Source organism: Typopeltis vanoorti, chromosome 14, assembly GCF_054136105.1.
Source record: "Typopeltis vanoorti isolate ZY-2024b chromosome 14, IOZ_Tvanoo_1.0, whole genome shotgun sequence".
Taxonomy (NCBI): domain Eukaryota; kingdom Metazoa; phylum Arthropoda; class Arachnida; order Uropygi; family Thelyphonidae; genus Typopeltis; species Typopeltis vanoorti.
In genome coordinates, this window is record NC_143562.1 from 109,697,844 (window position 1) to 109,723,033 (window position 25,190).

General features: G+C 36.2%; 1 protein-coding gene across 6 annotated transcripts in view; it reads left to right on the top strand.

Annotated features, from left to right (window-relative positions):
• The window catches only part of Cog1 (conserved oligomeric Golgi complex subunit 1), a 580,539-nt gene extending 558,118 nt beyond the window's left edge, over positions 1 to 22,421 (top strand). For 3 of the 6 annotated variants that reach the window (XM_090403916.1, XM_090403918.1, XM_090403920.1), the window contains one exon: positions 19,787 to 21,983. Coding sequence is in view for 2 of the 6 variants with exons in the window: in XM_090403918.1 (XP_090260044.1) it covers positions 19,787 to 19,843 (57 nt within the window). In the remaining 4 variants the exon portion in view is untranslated. The other 3 variants (XM_090403917.1, XM_090403919.1, XR_016549365.1) reach the window with 2 other exon arrangements.
• The last annotated feature ends 2,769 nt before the right edge of the window (positions 22,422 to 25,190 follow it).

Genomic DNA, 25,190 nt, shown 5'->3' on the forward strand with positions numbered 1-25,190 from the left:
CCTAAGCAGCGTTTGCACTTTATGCACACTAATGCCAGAAGTATTCAGAACAAGCAGGAGGAATTATTGGCATTAGTGAGACATGGCTAACAGAAGATGACATAGTTAGTGGATAGAATGTGAAGGGTATATTGTGTTCAGGGAGGATAGAGAAAAAAGAATGGGGAAGGAGTGTTATTGATGATAGCTGATCAATTGTAACCAAAGAGAGAAGTTCAACTTGCATGCCAGTGAAAATAGCCCATTTGAGGCTATCTGGTGTGAGATTGAGGCCAGCAAAAAAAAATATACAGTTCGCTGCTGCTATAGACCAGAGGATGGAAATAGTATACATTGGCAAATAGACTCAATGAGTGGAGACAGGTAATTATTATGGGGGATTCATAATGATGAAAGTTATTTTTGATCACAAGAACTATAAGAAAGATAGACTTCTATTTGGGTTTGTAGGTCAGATTTATTACAACTAAGTTATACCAACTAGTTTCGCCAACTATAGCTGTTGGCTTCGTCAGGGTAAAGATATATAGATGTAAAACCACTTAAACGCCAAAACTGTAAAAGAACCAAATATAACTGTATTTTTACAAATAACAGAAGAATGCATACATCACATGCATAGAGCGTGTATGATTTTACTTGTTGTTATGTAGGAACATTCTATAATTTGTAGCAAAATTCAATTCTGGCAAGTTCAAAGATCTAATGAGGATCTTCTAGATCTCAGGCAGAATTAATCCTTGGTTTCTATTTAGGTTTTGTTTTGAACGAATAACTGTTGTGACTTCTTTTATCATTCGGGAGTGGAAATCCTCTAAGTAGGGCATGGAGCTTCTGTCCCATTCTATGGTATGGTTTGTCCTAGAGAAATGAAAGGCTAACCCCAATTTATCTTCTCTATTATTGTTTACATCTCCTATGTGTTCCTTTTTCCTGATTTCAAAACTTCTAGAAGTCTGGCCAATGTAGTTCAAACCGCATGAGCATGGGATATTGTAGACTCTGGCATATTTGTAAAAAGGATGACTGTCTTTTGGAGATCTTAAGAGTTGGCAGATGGTCGTTGAAGGTTTAAAAGCCACTCGTATTCCATGTGGCTTGAGGAGTCTGGCAATCTTATTGGAAACTGTCCCCATATACAGAATTACGATAGTGGAATCATAATGTATATCTTCAGGTTGTCTTTGTGGGGGGTCACAGAAAAGTATCTTGTGGATCAATTTAGTGTCTTTCCAAACAATAAAAATGTCATTCACATATCTCTGCCACACTGCAGCTTTAGGGTCTAGTTGAGATAAAATTTTACTCTCAAATTTCTCCACAAAGAGATCTGCACAAGGTGGTGAAAGAGGGCTTTCCATTGCAAGGCCTGATACTTGTTGATAAATAGTTTTATTCCATAGGAAAAAGTTGGATTTTAAAGAATGATGGAACAGAGAAGTAATGTCTTGGGGGAAGAGGCTTCTTAAAATGTCGATTACTTTCTCTACTGGAATGTTAGTGAATAAAGATGTAACGTCCAGGCTTGCCAGAAGATCGGTATTGGTTTGAACTATATTGGCCAGACTAATAGAAGTTTTGAAATCAGGAAAAAGGAACACATAGGAGATGTAAACAATAATAGAGAAGACAAATCAGGGTTAGCCTTTCATTTCTCTAGGACAAACCATACCATAGAATGGGACAGAAGCTCCATGCCCTACTTAGAGGAGGATTTCTGCTCCCGAATGATAAAAGAAGCCACAACAGTTATTCGTTCAAAACAACACCTAAATAGAAACCAAGTATTAATTCTGCTTGAGATCTGGAAGATCCTCATTAGATCTTTGAACTTGCCAGAATTGAATTTTGCTACAAATTATAGAACGTTCCTACATAACAACAAGTGAAATCATACACGCTCTATGCGTGTGATGTATGTTTTCTTCTGTTTTTTGTAAAAATGCAATTATATTTGGTTCTTTTACAGTTTTAGTGTAATAGTTTTAGCGTTTAAGTGGTTTTACATCTATATATCTTTACCCTGATGAAGCCAACAGCTATAGTTGGCAAAACTAGTTGGTATAACTTAGTTGTAATAAATCTGACCTACAAACCCAAATAGAAGTCTATCTTTCCTATGGAAACATAATAGATTGGAAGGAGGAGAGGACACATTGGAAGAAAAAAATGAATTTTATGCAGTTACTAAGGGTTTGAGATTGCACTATCTAGTAATTGCATCTGAAAATTTGTCTATAACAAATATGACCACATTGAGAGTGTGACCTGGGAGGTGGCTAAATGTGTGGAATTTTCAGTTATGATGGGGTATATGTGGAATTACATGGTTGGTAAGTATGAAAATCTTGGGAGATTGCTTGGATCAGTGCCATGGCATGTGATACTTCAAGGGTTAGATGTTGATAGTGCATGAGAAGTGGTAAAGAAGTGTTTGAGGGAGGTAATGGCAGATGACTGCATACCTACAGTCAGGAGAGTAAATCAAGTGGGAGTTAAATGGATGAATATCATCATTAAGCTGGAGCTACAAAAATAGAAACAATTGTGGAGGGAATTTAAAGAGAAAGGTGACCAGCAGGCACAAGACAGGCTAAAGGTAATCCCAAACAATTCTTTCGATATGCTGCAAGTAAAAGAAAGAAAGTATATTACAGAATGATTGTAATGAATGGTGATGGTAGGGAAGTAACTGAATCAATCGAAATAGTAGAATTACTAAGTGAACACTTCACAAGAGTATATCATCCAGGTGGTGATATTGCAGGAACGAGAGAGAGCCAAAGGCTTATATGGGAACTGAGGTAAATGAAATGGAGGTGTATAGCATATTACAGAACCTTAATGTGAATACAGCTGTTGATTGGATGGTATACCAGCTCAAGTTTTATGTGAAGTGGTGAGGGAATTGTCATTGCCCTTGACTATGTGGTTTAATCTAAGATTGAGCTCTGGGTTAGTCCCAAGGGAGTGGAAACAAGAGAAATTAGTTCCATTGTATAAAGGAGGCTCCAAGACTGATGTAGCAAATTACCACACTAATTACTTTTCTAGCCTGTGTCTTGTACTGTTCGTGTGCCTGCATGTCACCTTTCTCCTTAAATTTCCTCCACAGTTTCTTTTTTTTTACAACTCCAGCTTGATGGTGTTATTCATGCATTTAACTCCCACTTGATTTACTTTCCTGACTCTAGGTATGCAGTTTGCCATCACCTCCCTCAAACACTTCTTTACCACTTCTCATGCACTATCAACATCCAGCCCTTGAAGTTTCACATGCTATGGCACTGATCTAAGTAATTTCCCAAGATTTTCATATTTACCAGCCCTTTAATTCCACGCTTTAGCCCTCTCCCAGGTCAAGACCATATGATCACTCTCACCAATTGGAGGCAACATGGTCATATTCGTTATAGACAAATTCTCAGATGCAATTACTAGATCATGCACTCTCTAACGCTATCATACGATGGAATTTAAATTCCATCGCATGACATCTTAGGTAATTGTCCCTTAGTAACTGCATAAAATCCATTTTCTTCCTCCCGTGTGTCCTCTCCTCCTTCCCATCTATTATGTTCCCATAGTTGAAATCTCCCCCCATAATAATCACCTGTCCTCCACTCATTGATTAAAATTTCTGTAAATTTTAATGAGTGCATTTTTCTCCCAAAACATTTGTTTATAAAATTTAATTTAGGGAGGCCTTACTATTTCCACCAGCTATTATACCTGATTTTGAAATTCTGTATAACCGTTTCAAAAGTTTGTAAGTCTCAACAGGGCCACCGAACCGAGAGAAATTTTCGGGCCCCACTTAAAAAAGTCCACTTTTGTTTAATAAATAAAGTCGTATTAAACATTTATTTTAAAAAAGTGTACAATAAATTCAAAATTCGATACATTACATACCATACAAAATACAAACATTAAATAAAAAGAGAATTTTTAAATATTTATTGCCCTATCCACTTCCTCACTTTATGGTTAGCAATCTTTAATCATCTCGTCATAATCAATTTTCATTGCCAGGTCATGCTCTATTGATAACAAAGCTAGGCCGTTTAATCTTACATCAATAAAAACAATAAATGCTTGTTTTTTAAATCTTCTTTTGCCTTCTCACAATCCCTTTTCTCCTTTCATTTTTGATTTCCAGATTTATGATGATACATTTCTGTTGGTTAAATTTTTATTATTAAAAATATAATTTTAATAAGAATACTTACTTTTATTTTTTTAGTGCACGACCTACACTATACAGTTGCACACTTTACAAACAATCACAAAACCTTCGTCTATCAAAATACTAACAAGAGCGAAGCGTTCTGGCAGGGAACATTACTGCGAATGCAATTACTAGCTAGCACAGCTGACTGCAACAACTGCACGAACGCCTATTGATGTCATCACCTGCTATAACTACAGCGATCCACACCGAGAGAATCAGTATCTTCTGGACGCTCACGGCGAGCTAAAGAGCGTAGCCGTCTGTCTAAAACAAAACATAGTATCATTCTCGATATGCCATTATTCTTTATCATTGTTGTATTATTATGAGAATTAAAACCATGCATTATAAACACAGTTATGTGATACGTGGGCCCGATGGTTGGTCCCTGTGACAAAAGTCTTAGATGTCACCCCCTCTCAGCGGCCCTGAGTCTCAATCATATCACTGCTGTTTGCCAGTGTCTGTAGCATACAAATTCTCAGTCTGTCTTCACAATCAGTATTTCACAATCTTGATATCATTTCTGACACACTCCTTTGCACTTTCTCCATTGTATCAGAATCACCACGGAAACAAGACCTGTGTGCAATAGTATAAGCGAGGTCTTATCAAGGCCATATAAGGAGGCAAAATCACTTCCTTATCTTTACATGTCAAGGTTTGTTTCAACTTTGCCAGTATTCTGTGAATTATATTTACAATTTTTGCTATATGACCCTTGAACTTCAACTTCCTGTCTACTAAAACTCCAAGATCTCTAGCCTGATCAGTTTCTTCTTGCATAATCCCACAAAAGTGCATGACCTTACTTTTATTAGCATTGAAATGACAGCCATTTTCACAATTCCATCCTATTCAAATCATACTGCATGTCTGCAGCACTCCTGATTACCATATCTATCTTTGTATCATCAGCAAATAGCTGTATGTCGAATCCTTCCTAATGTTATTAATGCACAGATTGAATAACAATGGACCAAGGAGTGATCCTTGAGGCACAGCACTGGTTACCTGGAATCTTGCAGATTCACGCCCTATTCACTCTTTTGGCAAAATCATGGTTTACCACATCCGTAATAATTTACTGAACATGATTAATACTTGGTAGTCTATTCTATTCCCTCAGCCATACGGCTGGTGGGGGTAGCTATATGCTACCATACTAGGGAAATGATTATGAGCAAGGTGGTTTCCCATTGCCTTCCTTGCTGTAGTATATTTTTTATGACTGTAGCCGTGTGTGTTCACAGGACCGGTTTGCCTGTTTTGAGGGATGAGAAACCTGAGTTACCAGGAGAAAACCCTCCACCTCTGTATGAGACCGGTTAACTCACCTTTAGCTGAAAGAAACCAGATATAGGTTCCTCACGTCACTGATGGGAATCGAACCCATGTCTTTCCGACCAAAAAGCTTCATCTATACTGACTGAGCTATGGAAGCTCCACTTGGTTAATCAGTAATTGTCTATTTGTTACTTAAGGACCAAACTTAGATATCCAGAAAGAGCATTACACATAACCAATAAGGAATAAAGACAGCCAACAGGAACTTCCATATCCTAATGTCCGGTCCTCATCTTTCATGGTGCACTCCATTTTAAGATACTCTATTGGATGTTGAATGAATCAGGTGCTGACCAAATTATATTCCATACAGGCTGAAAACAATGTATACATTATAATGGTACAACATTATTAGTTACTGTACTAGCTGAAGCATTGCCATGTTATATAAGATGCCAACTGGTTTCGTTAGCCCACTGTTCACCCTCAAAACAGGGTGAACAGTGAAAGGTCAGTTACTAGAATAGTGGTAAATAGATGGAGATAACAAAGGAATAAATGATGATGATGAACTACATAACATAATTCATTCAGTAGATCAGGGATAAGCTATATTATTCAAAACGGAGATAGACTTAAATAAATCAGATATTTTCAAGTAGTTCATGTGGGAATTTCAAAATGCAAAATTGGAGAATGTGTACAATGGTTACATAGAAGGATCCAAAAAAAAAAAAAGAAAGTACAGAAAATTGAGTTAGAGAGAGCAACTGATATAAAGAAAAAGTTGGTTCTTGCTGGAGTCTTAAACAACAAAACAGGAAGTATTATTATGCATTATCCTACAAGTAGTTAAGGACTCGAGAGAGAGCAACTTTTCCAGATCACACAATGCCCAAATACCTATCATATCTTTCTTTCAAAACATTCACTAAAGATGCACCACAATCCACTGATAGCCCATTCCTCCACCTGGATCTCAGTATGCTTCCTAACCACACCATTACTTAGTTTCCAAGGATGAACTAGTGCTCTCCCCTACCTCCCATGAGCTGTAAAACTTTAAAATCTCATTTTAAGTTTTACTGTAAGATCTCCCTTACCTTCTTGCATATTTCTATACTCCTCTCATGCCATTGCCCAGATATCCTATAGCAGGTCTTTTCAGTTTGTCTCCCCAAACCTAAATTGTTATATTTGAGCACAGTCAGTATTGGTCTTATCAAAGTCACACATTATTATTATTATGTGACACCTCAGGGAGTCCAAAGACTCATCGAGGGAGAGTGTGCTAACAGCATCGAACGATTGAATCCCTTTCAACTACTAACCGCGCTCAAACTTGCTTAACTTTTTGTTGAGCCATTAGTAGCAGAGGCTCTACCAACCTTTGCTGGCTGGGGAAGAATAAATTCTTTATTCCCTTCAATATTGCACTTAATTGTATATTACTATCCAGACTAATCCCAGTACCGTTAATATACAAATTAAACAGTGGCCCAAATGCAGAACCCAATGATACTTCAATGCCCCTTCCTTCTTTCAGACTCTGCACATATTACTCTATGATACCTGTTCAGTCAGCCACAAGCCTATTTTGCATACCCATCCCTTTATGTTTGTATAATATCTTCTTCATTGTGGAATGCTGTCAGATACCTTTGCAAAATCCAAAAGAAATATGGTATACATTTCCATTATCCAATTTTGCAGTCACTTTATTATAACCACACAGTGAGCAAATTGTTCATGCACATGTCTGTGCAATGACATGTGCATGAAGTCTGAAGATCATATTGTCTACACAATACTTGGCATGCATCTTTTTGAGCACATTCACCAAGATAATGCTCATAACAAACTATAGCAACCCATTCCACTCATTCATCATTCTACAAAAACTGGAACACTAAGTGCTTATCTCTGCTTCAATAGTTTCCACAATATAGTTCCATCAATGTAGTGTGCAGCATGCAATCATTTCATCTCAAAATGCATACCTTGTACACTTTCCCAAATTAAACTGGCATCCATTATCCTTTGCTCATATTACTCTCAGCCTATTTAAATCATTTCACAAGCCCTTTAGTTACATGTTATTTAACTAATACTAGTGACGGCCTGTGAAGTTTTAAGTGGGGGGTGCTGCCTATACAAAATAATTTAAAAAAAATTCTTTTTTTCCTAATCAGTAATCAATTTATTAATAAATAAATCTACAGATATTAAATCCCACATTGTTTTAAAACCGAATAAGAAACTCAAAGATTGGAATCAGAGAGTTTCAAGCCGAATATAGTAAACTATAAAGTATTGGCGATCACTAGCGTGAGCTAATGCAAGTGACCCTAGTACGTAGTACAATATCGGACAAATCACAGCAAAGGTGGTAAAGTTCTGATCGCTATTCTTAGGTATTTCCCATAATGTGAAAACACATTTCCTAGGAAATGTATGCTGTTATTACATTACGGTGGGAGGTCACTACCCAGACCGGTTTCAGCCTTTTTTGAGGCTTCATCAGTGAGTAGCTAGACCAAATTAATACCAAAGTGTATAGCGAAAAGAACTTATATACTCTGCTATACGAGTTCTTTTCACTATACACTTTGGTATTAATTTGGTCTAGCTACTCACTGATGAAGCCTCAAAAAAGGCTGAAACCGGTCTGGGTAGTGACCTCCCACCATAATGTAATAACAGCATACATTTCCTAGGAAAGGTATTTCCCATAATGTAAAAACACATAAGAATAGTGATCAGAACTTTACTACCTTTGCTGCGAGTTGTCCGGTATTGTACTACGTACTAGGGTCACTTGCATTTGCTCATGCCAGTGTTCGCCGATACTTTATAGTTTACTATATTCGCAAGAAACTCTCTGATTCCAATCTTTGAGTTTCTTATTCGGTTTTAAAACAATGTGGGATTTAATATCCCCTTAATTTAAATAATATTTATATCGCCGAAATGAAGCTTATTAGCTCTTTATATTTAAGTAAATCTACAGATTTATTTATTAATAAATTGATTACTAATTGGGAAAAAAGAATGATTTTTTTTAAATTTTGTATAGGCAGCACCCCCACTTAAAACTTCACGGGCCGCCACTGACTAATACTCTACCCAATTTTTCATCATCAGCAAACAAGTGAATATTTCCTTTCAAATCATTTCCTTTTTCCATTAATGTACAAATTAAATAATGATGACCAAACACACAGAGTCCTGCAGTGCATTGTACTTCACCTGTCTTCCCCTGAAGACAGGTGAAGTACAAAGTCCAAAAGTATCATTATGTAGCCATTCCCTCTGTCACTGTACTGTAGAAAGTGAGTAGAATATTACTGGCATGACTTACTCTTTTATATTATCATTGTTATCCATCCATTCCTGAATTTTATCTTTGACCAACTTCTCCAATATATTTACTGCTTGCTACTCCCAAGATACTGATTTGTCAACAATTCACTACCTTTATTTTGTTCCTTTATGCACTGGAACTATTTTGCTTCTTCCAAATTAAACAGCCTAGTCAGAGACAGTGCCATTTCCTTTGCATCATCATGTTCTGTCTCTTGACAGGTCCAATGGTCATCATCATCATACGTATCAAGGATTTAGGCCTAGCATGGCCTGTTCCAGCCTTAGAAGTCATCGTTGAATCGTTTAAGAGGACGTCCTGGTTTTCTTTTTCCTAATGGCTTGTTTTGGCAATCTTTCCGCCTTCACTCTTTGAACGCGTTCCATCCACCCATGTTTATATTTTTCAATTTTCTCTATCACTGGCTCTTGGTTTAACCCCTTCATAATATCTTCATTTCTCTTGTGATCAAATAGGGTATAATTTGCAGTTTTTCTCATAAACTTCATTTCTGCTGTTGTTAATCTTTGTTTGTCTTTTTGTTTTATTGTCCAGATTTCGCTTCCATACGTTAAGACCGGTAAGGCTAATTTATTGTATACTTTTAGCCTGGTTTGTTTTTGAACTAGGTTTGGTTTAAATATAGAGTTAATTACACCTGTTATTTTTAAATATTTTGCAATTTTTACGTTTATATCTTTTTCATTTTCATATGTGATCATACATCCTAGGTAGTTAAATGAATTCACCTGTTCTAAGATCTTATCTATTACTATTTTAGTTCTTGCTGGATCTTGTCCTTTAAAGGCCATAGTTTTTGATTTTTCCGTTGATATTATCATACCATAATCTTTGGATATCTCATTTAGATTTAAAATAGCTTTCTGTAAGTTATCTTCAGAATTTGTAATTTGAGACATTTGACAATTTGACAGGTCCAATGGTATCTCACCAAATTCTCTTCCTCCAATTTCCTCTGTCTCTTGCTTCCTCCTTCATTTCTTGATATCCTCTTGTGCCCATTATTAATGTTATTATTATTTTGGGCAACTCCAAGGAGTCGACAGACTCATCGAAGATTATATCAAGTATCATTAGTCATCTCTACTTCCTCTTGATCACTTTCCTTCAATTTTCCCTTCTATCATTCTTTTCAGTAGGCTGTCTCCTCTTAATACATGTCCTATCCAATTATGCTTCCTTTGTTTTATGGTCTAGTAAATTCCTTTCTTCTTCAACTCTTTGTACTTCATTGGTAATTTTTTCAGTCCACTTTATTTTCTCCATTCTTCTCCATAACCACATTTCAAATGCCTCCAACATTTTAGCTTTTTTCTTCCCTGTCCATGTTTCTGACCCATATAAGGTCATACTCCAAATATAACACTTAATAAGCCTTTTCTTTAAATTTTTATTCATTTTATTAATAAACAAATTTTTCTTGCTACGAAATGCATATTTTCCTTTGTTAATTCTGTCTTTTATTTCCATGTCACATTTTCCATTTTACTTTGTATTATATACAAATACTATTAAAATAGTATTTGCATTGTCTTACTTGCTCTACACTTTCTCCGTTTATCATCACCTTAACACTTCCTGGTTTCCTGGAGAGACTCTCATCAGTTTTGTTTTCTTTGTGTTAATTTTCGTACCATATTTCTTGCATATACTTTCAAATTTTTGCATCAGATGCTGTAGTTCATCTTCAGTATTAACTAATATTGCTTAATCATCTGCAAATCTAATATTTTGTATTGTTCTTCCTCCAATAGTGATTCTTCTTTTCTCTTCATCAAATGTTTCTTTTATCATTTCTTCTGCAAATATATTGAAGAGCATTGGTGACAGGCAGCATCCTTGTCTTACACCTCTGCCAATCGCACATTTTTTAGTTTTTTCTACTTTTGTCTTTATTATGGCAGTCAGGTATATATATGATTCCATTTTGCATTAACATCAATGGTGGTCTCTTCAGGTATATCTTTTGTTTCTTATTTTATTCTCCAGTTCTTCTCTGAATTTCTTACTTGCATCTCCTTTGAGTTTTTCTAGGTTCCACCGTTTCTTTCTTTTACCTTTGTATTCTGAATTCTGTAACAAGTAAATTATGGTCTGAGTCAATATCAGTTCCTGGATATGTTGATATCCTTTTTACATTGTTTCTATACCTGTTTTGTATTAACATATAATCAATCTAGTATCTTGCGATATCTCCTTGCATTTTCCAGGAGAAAATGCCAGGAGATATCACACAGATATCAAACTTCCAAAGAGAAGAAGAGAATCTTCTTCTCTTTGGAAGTTTGAACCAAGTATTACCAATAATTAGTTTGTATCTTTTACAAAACTCTATAAGTCTTTCACCTCTCTCATTCCTTTTTCCAAGGCCATATCTTCCTGTTATTCCCTTCTCTACCTTTTCACCTACCAAGGCATTCCAGTCTCCCATCCAGATGGTACAACCTTTAGTTCTGTTCAGTCTTCTTCCATTATCTTTTCTACTTCATTTTCATCATAGTCACTTGTGGGCATATATATCTGTATAATCATTATGTCCACAGGCATTGCTTTCAGTTTAATCATAATCACTCTATCACTTTTATATATTGTGTTTCCTTTGCATAGCCTCATACTAAATCAGTTAGTTTCTATCACATCTCTCTTTACAATATTTCCATCTGTATGATAAGTGATCAATCCTTAAACGTGTGGACAGACTTATGTGTTCGTCGAACATGTTGTTTATTATTTTAACGGTATAATAGAACACAGAAACTAAGTAAATAATTAATTTATTAACTTGATGCTGATATTTCGCTGGTATTATAACCAGCATCTTCAGAGCACAAAAACACTTTGTCACAATACGCGAGACTAAAACAACATGGTGTACATTAACAAAATTGTAGCAGCAACACAAAGACTAGAGTCCTGATTTTGGCGCCCTCTATCTGAAAAAAAAAAAAAAAAAAAAAAACACGATATCATATATTGCTAGAGTCCTAGAAAAGTGCTAGTTTTTCCTTAATATGACTGTCTCCCAGATCTTCGGCAAGTTAATACAGCCATATTTGTTGAGATTTGGGGTGTGTTTTAGGGCTTCTGTCGCCTCTAAGAACAATCTCTCTGATTTATATGGGTTTCTGTGTAGTACTTTTGTGTTTTTCCAGTTGATCCTGTGTGCAGGGGTATCCAGAGCATGGTCTGCTAGGCCCGACTTCCCATAATGATATTTCCGGACGTATCGTTTATGTTCGCTGATGCGGATATTCACAGTTCTTCCTGTTTGACCGTAGTAGGCTTGATTGCATGAGCAGGGTACTTGGTAGACTCCTGGATGTGATAAAGGAGGAATGCTGTCCTTGGGTGAGCGGATGAGGGTGGCTAATTTGCTACATGGTCTGAATGTAGTGCGTAGTTTATGTTTAATGAGAATTCTTGAGATCTTTTCGGATGTGCCTTTAATGTAAGGGATGGTGACTGTTTTGTTGTAGTTCTCTGTGGTGGATGGTGGGAGGGGTTTCTTAGGAGTGTTTAGTATTTTGTTTATTTTTTGTGGATTGTAGCCGTTGGCCAAGAAGGTGTGGCGTAAGTGAGTCAGTTCAGCAGTAAGAGCCTTGTCATTTGAACAGATTGCTCTCGCTCTATGGGTTAGCGTTTTTAATATGCCATATTGTTGAGAAGGATGATGGTGTGATTGTTTGTGTAAGTATCTGCCTGTATGTGTGGGTTTTCTGAAAATTGAAAATGATAAGGAACCATCTGGGAGACGTGTGATGAGTGTATCCAGGAAGGGCAGACAGTTGTTGGCTTCCGGTTCCATAGTAAAGTGGATTTTTGGGTGTTGGCTATTTAAATGTGCTAAGAATGTTTTCAATGTCTCAGGGCCATGTGGCCAAATGGCAAGCACATCATCAACATAGCGTAGCCAAAGTGTTGGTTTGAGAGTGGCTGTATTGATTGCTTGTTTTTCCAGGTGTTCTATGTAAAAGTTGGCTAGGGGGGGAGCCCATGGCTGTCCCATCAATTTGTTTGTATATTTTCCCTTTCCATGTGAAATATCCTGCATGTATTGTGAATTTGAATAGTTCAAATATATCGGGGGGGAAGTGTGACTTCAGTAGATTGAGGGTTTCTATTAGTGGTACATTTGTGAATAGTGAAGTGATGTCAAAGCTTACTATTAAGTCTGAGCTTTTTAGGGTGAGGTGTTGTAAGATGCTTTTTAGGTGTGCTGAATTTTTGATAAAGGAGGGAGAATTGTTAGTGAGAGTGGCTAGTAGCTTTGCTAAATGTCTAGCCAGTTTGTATGTGGGACTATTTATACTGTCCACAATTGGGCGTAGGGGTGTGCCTGGTTTGTGAATTTTTGGTGATCCATAGATTCTCGGTGTTCTAACATGGAAGGGTTTGAGTTTGTTAACTGTGTCTTTGGGCCAGGAAGTGACTTTTTTTTAATAATTTTCGTGCCTTATTCTTTTGTGTGTTGGTGGGATTGCGATCTATAATTTTGTATGTTGACTGATCTTGTAATAGTGTGTGCATTTTGTTTTCATATTCAGTTGTGTCCATCACCACGGTTGCATTTCCTTTGTCTGCTTTTGTTATGGTAATCTGGCTGTTGTTGTGTAGCTCTTTTATAGCAATGAATTCCTTATGTGGGATATTACTTTTTGGAGGCTTGGACTTGATTAGGATGTTGGCCACATCTAAACGTATGTTGTTAGCTATTGTTGGAGGCAGGTCGTAAATTCCTCGTTTGATGGATGCCATTATTTCGGCTTTTGGAACTTGCTTGGGAGTTATGGCAAAGTTGTGCCCTCGACTTAAAGCAGTTGTGGCTTCTTTGCTTAAGGTGAGTGACGATAGATTCACAATGACGAGGTCTTGTTGTAATTGCGGTCGTTGTATGGTGTTCCGTTGTTGTAGATTTTCGAACTTCTTTTGGTGCCAGTTTTTGACTCTGTCGAATTCTTTTTTTGCCGTTGCGTCGGTGATGTTCTCTAAGATCTGCCAAAGTTCCGTATTTAGAATATTATGCAGTGATTCTCGTAATGCGCTGATGGTTGTATATGATTGTGCTAATTCCATTGCACAGTTAACAAACTCAAACCCTTCCATGTTAGAACACCGAGAATCTATGGATCACCAAAAATTCACAAACCAGGCACACCCCTACGCCCAATTGTGGACAGTATAAATAGTCCCACATACAAACTGGCTAGACATTTAGCAAAGCTACTAGCCACTCTCACTAACAATTCTCCCTCCTTTATCAAAAATTCAGCACACCTAAAAAGCATCTTACAACACCTCACCCTAAAAAGCTCAGACTTAATAGTAAGCTTTGACATCACTTCACTATTCACAAATGTACCACTAATAGAAACCCTCAATCTACTGAAGTCACACTTCCCCCCCGATATATTTGAACTATTCAAATTCACAATACATGCAGGATATTTCACATGGAAAGGGAAAATATACAAACAAATTGATGGGACAGCCATGGGCTCCCCCCTTTCTCCCCCCCTAGCCAACTTTTACATAGAACACCTGGAAAAACAAGCAATCAATACAGCCACTCTCAAACCAACACTTTGGCTACGCTATGTTGATGATGTGCTTGCCATTTGGCCACAATGGCCCTGAGACATTGAAAACATTCTTAGCACATTTAAATAGCCAACACCCAAAAATCCACTTTACTATGGAACCGGAAGCCAACAACTGTCTGCCCTTCCTGGATACACTCATCACACGTCTCCCAGATGGTTCCTTATCATTTTCAATTTTCAGAAAACCCACACATACAGGCAGATACTTACACAAACAATCACACCATCATCCTTCTCAACAATATGGCATATTAAAAACGCTAACCCATAGAGCGAGAGCAATCTGTTCAAATGACAAGGCTCTTACTGCTGAACTGACTCACTTACGCCACACCTTCTTGGCCAACGGCTACAATCCACAAAAAATAAACAAAATACTAAACACTCCTAAGAAACCCCTCCCACCATCCACCACAGAGAACTACAACAAAACAGTCACCATCCCTTACATTAAAGGCACATCCGAAAAGATCTCAAGAATTCTCATTAAACATAAACTACGCACTACATTCAGACCATGTAGCAAATTAGCCACCCTCATCCGCTCACCCAAGGACAGCATTCCTCCTTTATCACATCCAGGAGTCTACCAAGTACCCTGCTCATGCAATCAAGCCTACTACGGTCAAACAGGAAGAACTGTGAATATCCGCATCAGCGAACATAAACGATACGTCCGGAAATATCATTATGGGAAGTCGGGCCTAGCAGACCATGCTCTGGATACCCCTGCACACAGGATCAACTGGAAAAACACAAAAGTACTACACAGAAACCCATATAAATCAGAGAGATTGTTCTTAGAGGCGACAGAAGCCCTAAAACACACCCCAAATCTCAACAAATATGGCTGTATTAACTTGCCGAAGATCTGGGAGACAGTCATATTAAGGAAAAACTAGCACTTTTCTAGGACTCTAGCAATATATGATATCGTGTTTTTTTTTTTTTTTTTTTTTTTTTTCAGATAGAGGGCGCCAAAATCAGGACTCTAGTCTTTGTGTTGCTGCTACAATTTTGTTAATGTACACCATGTTGTTTTAGTCTCGCGTATTGTGACAAAGTGTTTTTGTGCTCTGAAGATGCTGGTTATAATACCAGCGAAATATCAGCATCAAGTTAATAAATTAATTATTTACTTAGTTTCTGTGTTCTATTATACCGTTAAAATAATAAACAACATGATAAGTGATCACTTAATAACTCCAGGATGTAGGTGTCCTTTCCCCACCCTCCATCAAATGAAATCCCCTATAACCCTTTCAAAAGTTTGTAAGTCCCAATCATATCACCCCTCTTCTGTTGGCTAGTGTCTGCAGTCTACAAATTTTTAATCTGTCTTCATAATCAGTATTCCACAATCCTGATATCATTTTTAACACTCTCCTTTTCACACTCTCCACTGCATCAGAATCACAACAGAAACCAGGAGACCAAACCTACACACAATAGTCCAAGTGAGATCTTAACAAGGCTTTGTAAAGAGGCATCTTTTCATGTCAAAGTTCATTTCAGCATTGTAGTTATCTTTTAAGATGTATTTACAAGTTTTGTTACATGGCCCCTGAACTTCAACTTCCTATCTACTAACACTCCAAGATCCCTAATCTGATCAATTTCTTCTAACATAATCCCACCGGTATAATACGACATTGTATATCTAATCACGCCAAAGTGACTTTACATTTACTGACATTGATCTAACATCCATTTTCCCATGCACACAATTCCAGCCTATTCAAATCATTCTGCAAGTATTGCATATCAGCTGCATTCCTGGTTATCCTACCTATCTTTGCATTATCAACAAATAACTATGTTGCCTGTCAAATCCTTCCCAATGTCATTAATGTACAGATTGAATAACAGTGGACCAAGGACTGATCCTTCTGGTACACCACTGGTTACCTTAAATTTTGCAGATTCACATCCCCTGTATACACTTTTTTGATATGTCAGTCTGCCATTCCTCTTATCCGTGGTAATAGTTTATAATCCAAACCCATATTATCCAATTTATGCAACAGTCTTCTATGCTGTATTCTGTCAAAATGATTGAGATTTAAACTGTTTGGAGGTAATCACAGAATTGACACTGGGAGATCTTTTATGCGGTAGAACAAAGGAAAGGACAAGTGTGCCATACCTGGAAGTTATGAAAGAAAGTGAAGGTGAGAAATTTAATTTTTGCATGGAGGGTGGTTGCTATAGATTGCATTACCTGATAGGTTAGTGAAAGAATGAATATTGAACAAGTTTAAAGAGTTTTGTGATAGACTTGTATGTTTTAAGATGGGCCTCTCAAGATGAGCCTTGCGACTCCATGTAGATATGGAATGATGTTCACTGTGTGCATGCATCACATGCACAGTAGTCAAAGGGGAAAGCACAAATTTTTTTTCTTTCAGTTCTTAATTTATAGCCAGTAATTTCTCCAATGTCTCCACTCCATTATTACTCTAACCCATTTCAGCTTAATGCACTCTAATTAGTTACTTTTACCCTCTGTTGTATGGGTGAAGTGGCACTAGCAAGTTGCAGAAGGCATAATTTTTTATTGTCTAAACAGTACAGCCACTTGAACTCATGCAAATGGTGATGGATTTTTGTAGATGTGTGAATTTAAGCGAATTAGTGTAGTGCTTGCAATTTACAGGTTATAGCTAGATGAAAAAAGGACAACATTAATATGAGAAGTATTACATTAGTGCATTAAACCTTCAAAATGTCAATGTCGAAATAAAAGCAAAAAAGAACTGGAGTACCTGGAGAAATGTGACAATTTGTTTATAAATAACACATGTATGTTGCAGTATGTAAGCAGCCGAAGGAGTAAGTATTTAGGTTGCAGTCATAGAAATATTTAGCACACAATGTACAAATTATTTTAACAAATATGTTGTTACCAATATGAGGCATAGCAAATTAAGAGTTTTTGTAGCTTGTGACTTTCACTACTATTGTGAGCACAAGCTTCTGCACACATTAAGTCCAAGACTGGAAACTTACACACAAAATGTTTTTCACGTGTATATATGCAGGCAAAAATTAGAAGGAATATTAGTCTACAATAATGATGGTTAATCAAAGACTGTAGACCACACATATAAGAGGTGTGTGTGGGGGGGGGGGGAGAATAAGGGAATGAATAGCTAATCTCACTAGTGGAGCCATGTTAAAAATAAATGGTGCAGAATGGACCATGGTTGGATTTCTTTTGATATTTCCTGCAAAAATAGCAGCAGAAAGGACCAGAGCAAGGCCATCATAAAGGTGCAGTTAGCAGTGTCCCTTGGAGAAGATTATAATGTAAGAACTGATCAAATCACAGATCTAACAAACAATAGACTAGTTGGAAATAAAGTTATTTTTACTCTATGGGCATCTTCTTGGAGTCTATCTACAGACCCATTGTGAGAAGCCCAAACATATCATTCATAATACAGTACTTAAAATTGACTCTGGCAACTCATTCTCTAGGCAAAGAATCTAATCTTCATGTTCTTGCTAACCACACTCATCAATTTCTAGAAATAACCTTAGTTTCCTCTTCATCTGATATGTGTCTACCATATCTCCCCTTTTTTCCACATATTAACATGACGATTTCTGTAAATTTTCAATCATAAACACTAAACCTTAAATCTTCCATCTCTTCTCATAAGGCGTATTCCATGGATCCACCACCATCTTGATCATCACCTACATAAAACCTATAACTAAATATGTGTGCAGATAGTTGAGATGGAACTATATCAGAGCTTCTTTATGAAGCTTTTATATAACTCCATCTGTGCTTGTCAGTGTGTTCTTTGATAACCATGCAGTCCATTTTGGCACTTTGTCCTCTGAACTCATCCACCAACACTTCTAAATTCCTGACCTCATTAATTTCTTTCAGCTCTATTCCATTAGTTAGTACACAGCTGTATACTAATTCTTTTGTATATATTCTTTTCATCCCAAAGTGCATGTGCTTTGCCACATTAAACTGGCATTCTCTTTTGTCCATACTGTCTGTTTAAATCTTCCTGCAAAGGTGTCTCTATATTATCTTTATTAAATATTGCTTTTCTGAGTTTTGCATCCTCAGTAAACAACTAAATATTCCTGAAATTATTTCTTATATCATCATTGTACAAATTAAATAGCAGTGCCTGAGTACAAAGCCTTAGGCATACTGCTTGTTACATACCTCTTCTGGACTGGACTGCTCCAAAAACTTATTCTCTGATGTCCATCCATTAGCCATCTTGTCTACATCATCAGCTTCATATCCATACTCACTCGCTCTAGTTTATTTAGCTGAGTTCTATGCAGCATCCTGTCAAATGCCTTTATGAAGTCCAGCAATCTTTGTGTAGCTGTTCCCTTTATACAACACAGCTGTCAGTTTATCATAATAAGTGAGTAAATTACTTAGGCATGACCTACCTTTAATGGCACTATGCTATTCCCCATACAGCATCCTATTCCAATCCACCCATTCCTGAATTTTGTTCTTAACCAACCTCTACAATACCTTGGCAATCACTGTTGAGATGTTAATTGGGTGATAATTTAATAGTTATGTCTTGGATCCTCTTTAATCTTTTTCCACTTCCTTGGTATCATCCACGAGACATAAGACTTCAACATTCTGATCAAAGGCACTGCCAGTCTCTTGCGTATTCTCATAATATGAATTACAAGAATTTTATATTGGTTGATTATCAACTGCCATCATGAAGATGATGACACCAGTGATGATTATCTACCAAAGTTTTTTTTAATATTTTACCAACCTGACTGATTTTCATTCAATAAAATACAATCCAAATGTTAAATATAAAATATCATCACTTTATTTTCATGAAATTAAGGAATAAGAATTTAATTAAAGAATTTAACCAAGTAATTATGTAACATATTAAAATAACAACCTTGGCAAATAGGTTTTTGATGCCATTTTATAATGGAGAGACCGACAATATGAAACTCATGGTTAAAACGAACACACAAACAGTTTTCATAATCCTAGTAAGCAACCAAAAATTTTCACTGATTATTATGTGCATCAAGTAATAATTCCATAGCCTTCCTTAATTTAACCTGTATTAAGTAGAAACCACTGTATCGAATGATGACTGAGTATCCATCATTCCTTGGTTATAGTGGAAGTCAGATAACTGAAATGTCTTATTGTAAAGCTGTAGATTTGCAATATTATTAAGAAGTTTCTTTTGATTTATATTTTTCTGCATTTTTAACTTAAAAATGTTTTCAATTCTTTTTATTTAATAGGTCAGTCCCAACTCTACAGTGAAAAATTCTGGTGAAAGCAATGAAAATAATTTATAAATTCAACTGACCTGTTGCCTTTTATGCACGGTGTATGATATATTAATAGAAGTAATGTTACATACAGAGAAACTGAACTACTTCATAATAAAAAGTGCTTGGACTGGTTTGCTAAACAATAAGAAAAAAAAAATGTCTTGTTTCCATGCAAGTAAGGAAGAAAATATTTATCAGTGAACTGCTGATTTATTTAAAAAAACATTTCATTGATTTCTCAATTCCAATAAGATTATTCAAAAGTAATAGGTGCTAATATTACAATTACGTAAGCTCAGTTCTGTGAGGAATTCTTTAAACCCAATTTAAAACCAATTATAATGCTGCTGTCATGGCACTACACAGTATAGAAAACATTTTTGTACATTTTGCAATTAAGATTGATAACAATTACAAAAAATTTTTTTCTCTGTATGGTAGAATTTGTGTTTAAGCCTTAGCTTTAATCTCACAAACTACCCCATCTCAACAAACATGGTTGCATCAAGCTGTCTCTCATCCACAGGCAATTAATTAGTGTATGATGATACAGTGGCCGTGAGCCCCATATGGGCCAACCTGAAGCTATTGGTTATAATGTATTTTTTGTCTGTCAATTGTATGTGTTCTCTTGGCATTGCAATATTGTAGTGGGTTAGTCAAAACATCACAAAATGTAGGGCATGTTGTGTGGTTACACAACAACATGCTTGATATGCTGTCTTCCATTGTTAGCAACATACTGAAATCTTAAAATTGCATGCTCAACCACAGAATGTAGAGTTTCATTCAAAATGTGAATGTAGCATGTAATGCTGGTCTTGAGGTCCACTAAGTTGGCTATGTATCCACAATAGATGTTCAGATCTGTCAAGTATGCTGGCCATGTTGTATGAAAATGGCAGTTGATGATTCTGTCCTTGGTAAAATGTGTCTGAAGCAACCACTTGACAGGGGTGGTGATGCGAGGTGGGGCACCATCCTGCATAAAAAACTGTTGAATCCAAGCACTGATGCTGTTGAAGTGTTGGAATCACCTGATTGAGAGAGATGCACAGCACTGACCTTTGACAGTGCAAGTAATGAGACTAGCAGGAACGAGTTCCTAGAAAGGTCTGATAATGAGTTCCACTGTAAAACCACGCCAAACTGTGACCTTCGGAGAATGAAGCAGAGTCTGTCGCACGACATGTGGATTTGCAGCTGCCCAAATTCTGCAGTTGTGCATTTTGACAGCACTGTGCAAATGGAAGTAAGCTTTGTTACTCCAAAAATGTTCCATGGCCAGTTATTGTCCAGTTCAGTCTGAGCAAAACCCTGCAGGGCAAATGTTTCTTGTGCACTGTGGTCAGCATTAAGCAATTGCTGAACATGGGACTTGTAAGGATAACAGCAACTTTGTGAACTGTACTTACAAGTTTGTCTAAACACCGTGTGCAGTACGCCATGCGCTGTTGCTTCTTACGACATTTGCCATCTTTTCTTCCTCTAGCACTATGGCTACTTCTATGAGCTTCTGTTCTCTGCCAGGTTTGACATCTAAAGAACCTGTCTCTTCAACTTTTAGCATTATTTTGTGTAAACTAGTTGCAGTGATAGGACCCATTTTTAATCCCTTGAATGTTTCTGAACCTTTGCAATGCTTTCAAGGCACAGCTGTTATTTTGGTAAAACAACTTCATGAGAAGTGTGCAATCCTTTGGTAATGGTGATGTTGCTTTAACAGATTGTTTGCTCACAGGTAATTAACTGACACATTCTGCAGTTATCTGCTTTTATAGAACCTTCTTTCAAAATATACATCATTGGGGACTGTTGTCATTTGCATAAATCTTAGTCACAGTGTTTCACTGCATACCAGGAGTATCATACATGCATTGCAGTGCATATATCACCCTAGTAGCAAGTTTTAGAACAAACGTTGGTTTTTGCACAAAATAAAATTCCATTGCTGCACCCATCATTATGTTAAATATTTAATCTTTCTGCTGAGTAGTTTTAACCTAATCTAACCTAACCCAGTTACAGCCTTTCAAAATATGAACTTTAATTACATTCAACTTGTATATTTTTTGACTCCTACCCTCTCTTCAGTATTGGTAAAATTTACAAAATTTTTGTTACTTCTATGCTATGTATTAAGTTCACATTATTTACATTTTATTTCCTTTTCAGTATTATGGCCCATATAATGCCTAGAACTTGGACAAAAGTTGTAAGCTGTAGTAATAGACTGGCAAAAGCATATATAGTAAGTGTTTTAGACTGAGTGCCAGAGGTGAGGGGAGAATTGAACGACAAACGGGATGGGGGGGGGGCGTCAGCAAGGTTTGTTGGAAATAAAAAGCAAGAAGGTTGAATGAGTGTTAGTATGAAATAGTAGATGATGAGAGTTTTGTATGAAGATAAGAGGAGTGCTTCAGAAGAGCATGACAAAATCACAGGGCAATAAGCAAAGTTCCCTCTAAGCTGTGTACATACACTTAGTAACTGCATGCACAAAACTTTTGCTTTCAGAATTTCTAATTTACAGTCAATTTTTGAACGTACATATAAATAAATTATGTGATAAATCATACTTGTCACTTATTTTATTTAGTAATTTCTCCAGTATGTCCATTCCAATATTACTCTAACCCATCCCACCTTAATACATTCTAATTAGTTACTTTCAGCTTGCACCACGTGGGAAAACTGATGCTAACATCAAGTTGCAGAGGCATGTTTCATGCAAACAGTGGGTATTTATCTATACACAGATTTTAGTGCTTGCAGTTTTAAAGGTTATAGCTAGACAAAAAAAAAAAAAAAAAGCAACATTAACATGAGAAATATTACATTAGCAATTTTAGTGCATTAAACCCTCAAAATTTCACTAACGAAGTTAAAGTGAAAAATAATGCAAATTTTTTTAAATTTAAGTGACTGGACAAATGTATTATAAATAGCAACACTGCTAAGCTTTGCAATCAAACTATCTAACGCACATGCACTGAGTCTAAGACTAGAAACTAGCACAAGGAATGTTTTAAGTGCACATATGGGCCATCCAAAATTACAGGAAATATTGGTAAGAGTTGCAGACAAAAGACAAACATCTAACCAACATAACATAGCATCCACTTCCCCCACGAGTTCCGAAGACGACGGTTGTCAAAACGGCTCACATCCCGTTACTCCCACCCCTGACTGTTTCACTTAAATCTCTCTTCTTCCCTCAAAAAAAAATTTCTATCTTCAGATCCTTCTCACACCCCTCCCCTCCCAAATGCTCTGTACCCCTGTAATAATATTATTATACATATATAAAAAAACCCAGGTTTTTTCAAATAATCCCCACACTTCCCCCCCCAAAAAAAACCCTTCCTTTAACAGCTTAACAGCATATGAAGGCACATCGTTGGAATAAGGAGACAGAAAACAACATCCAAAAAAGGTATGTCCAAATTTTCCCCTATTTTTATTCTTCATATATTAGTTTTATAACACTTCAGTAATATCCTAGAATTTGGGTAAAGAGCCAATGACGTAAAAAAAAAAAGGGCACTCCTAAACAAAAGTAGGCTATATTAGCCATTAAAATAATAATTCTTCCCCATATTGTTTTTCCTACACCAAGTATAATTCCCAGCTCTTTAAGAAACATATTAAATTATTAAGATAAATAGTTAATAAAAACAAAATTTGTAAAGTAAAAAATGAAGAATGTCAGTTATAATCCATAAACATGGAAAAAAGAGACAAGAATAGAATCACCATGTTAATAGAATAAACCCAAAAAGACTAAATTAGCAAGAGACTGGAAACCAAATATGAAGAGACCAGTTAGTAGATTAAAAAAAATTATAGACATACTGCCTGCATTGAAGTATTGGAAATACAACAAGCTTACAGCAGAAAAAAGATGACTTCTCTCTCTTTAATCGCTTACTCACACATAGCACTGTTTATATTGACCTTTCATATGTGGGATCATTATATAAAAAATTAAAATTATTTGTATAAATCCGTGGTGTTTATCAGATGCCTTTTACCACCTTATCTATCTTACTATTCCAGTTCGGGGTAAGTTCTATTTCTCTTATATGAAGACTTTGCTGCAAGAAAGGGCAGCTCCACTTTTATCAACTTTTGGAAATTAAGTAAAAACTATTCCAAAAAATGTTTTTAGATTGTTACTTGAAATATTTTGCCAACATATACATATGAATACACATTTGAACACTATTATTAAGATAAAATCTCTTTTCCTCAGATTTGGATGAATTTTCAAAATTTGGAGCTCTCCCCTTTTTGCACCAAATTTTGTAAAAATATGCTAGTCTAAAGTAAATAATTAAAAATAAGTAACAGTGTTGATAGAACTGTTTATTACTATATGGGAATATGTATAAAAAAAAAACAGTTTTATGAAAATTATAATCAAATATTTAGAAGAAAACATGAATATTAGTTGCGAAAGTTGTAGGGTGCAAGTATCATAATCATAACTTTGCACTGGTTTAATGGAGTTGCCTTATTCGTACAACAATCTATTCAGCAATTTATACACACACACATAGTGTAACTTAACTCAGTTTTCAAGCTTGTTCCTTTTTGCAGCATGTCTTCATATGTGAATCCTACCTGCAAAAGAATAAATCCAGAAAACAGAAACCAAACATAGAACATTTGCAAGGCATTTCAGTCCTCTTATAAGCAGAATTGTAGTCTCATGCCTCTACCAAAAATCATCTATGCCGATTATGCCCATTGGATTTGATTCCACAGCTTGTGGTGGGAGAATGGATATGCTATCCATTTGATCAACCATGATTTGTTGCAAAGAACACAAATCATATAGCTGAACTAAAATGGTCTGGACTTGCTGAGCATGCTTCACTTTCACTTGTTCATTGGAAAAGCAGTTCAGCATGATGTAAGAACAAATTTCTTATGGAAAGAGTATGAGCTTGTAAAGTGTTACTCATCCAAACTTTCATATAGATCTGATGGACTATGCTTGTTTGTTATGGAAAATAATATTACTCATTGTCAATAATAAAGTGTTTCTTGTCATGTAGTATTTTTTAATAATGCTATGAACTGTTTTATGGTATAAAAGGGTGTTCACCCAACAGTACATCAGTTGGAAAGAAAGATGAGAAGAAAGAAAGAAAAACTTATATTGGATTTGAAGACTTCAGGAAATACATAAGGAAGAATGCCCCCCCCCCAAAAAAAATGGATGAAAGGAAGAAAAAGTTTAACCGTGAAGAAACATTTAATAACTGCTATTTCTTTAGAAAATAAATAGATTTAGAAAAGAGCAGAGGAATTACTGATGCTAATTTTGATGAGCACTGTCTATGAGAGTATTTGAAGAGGAAAA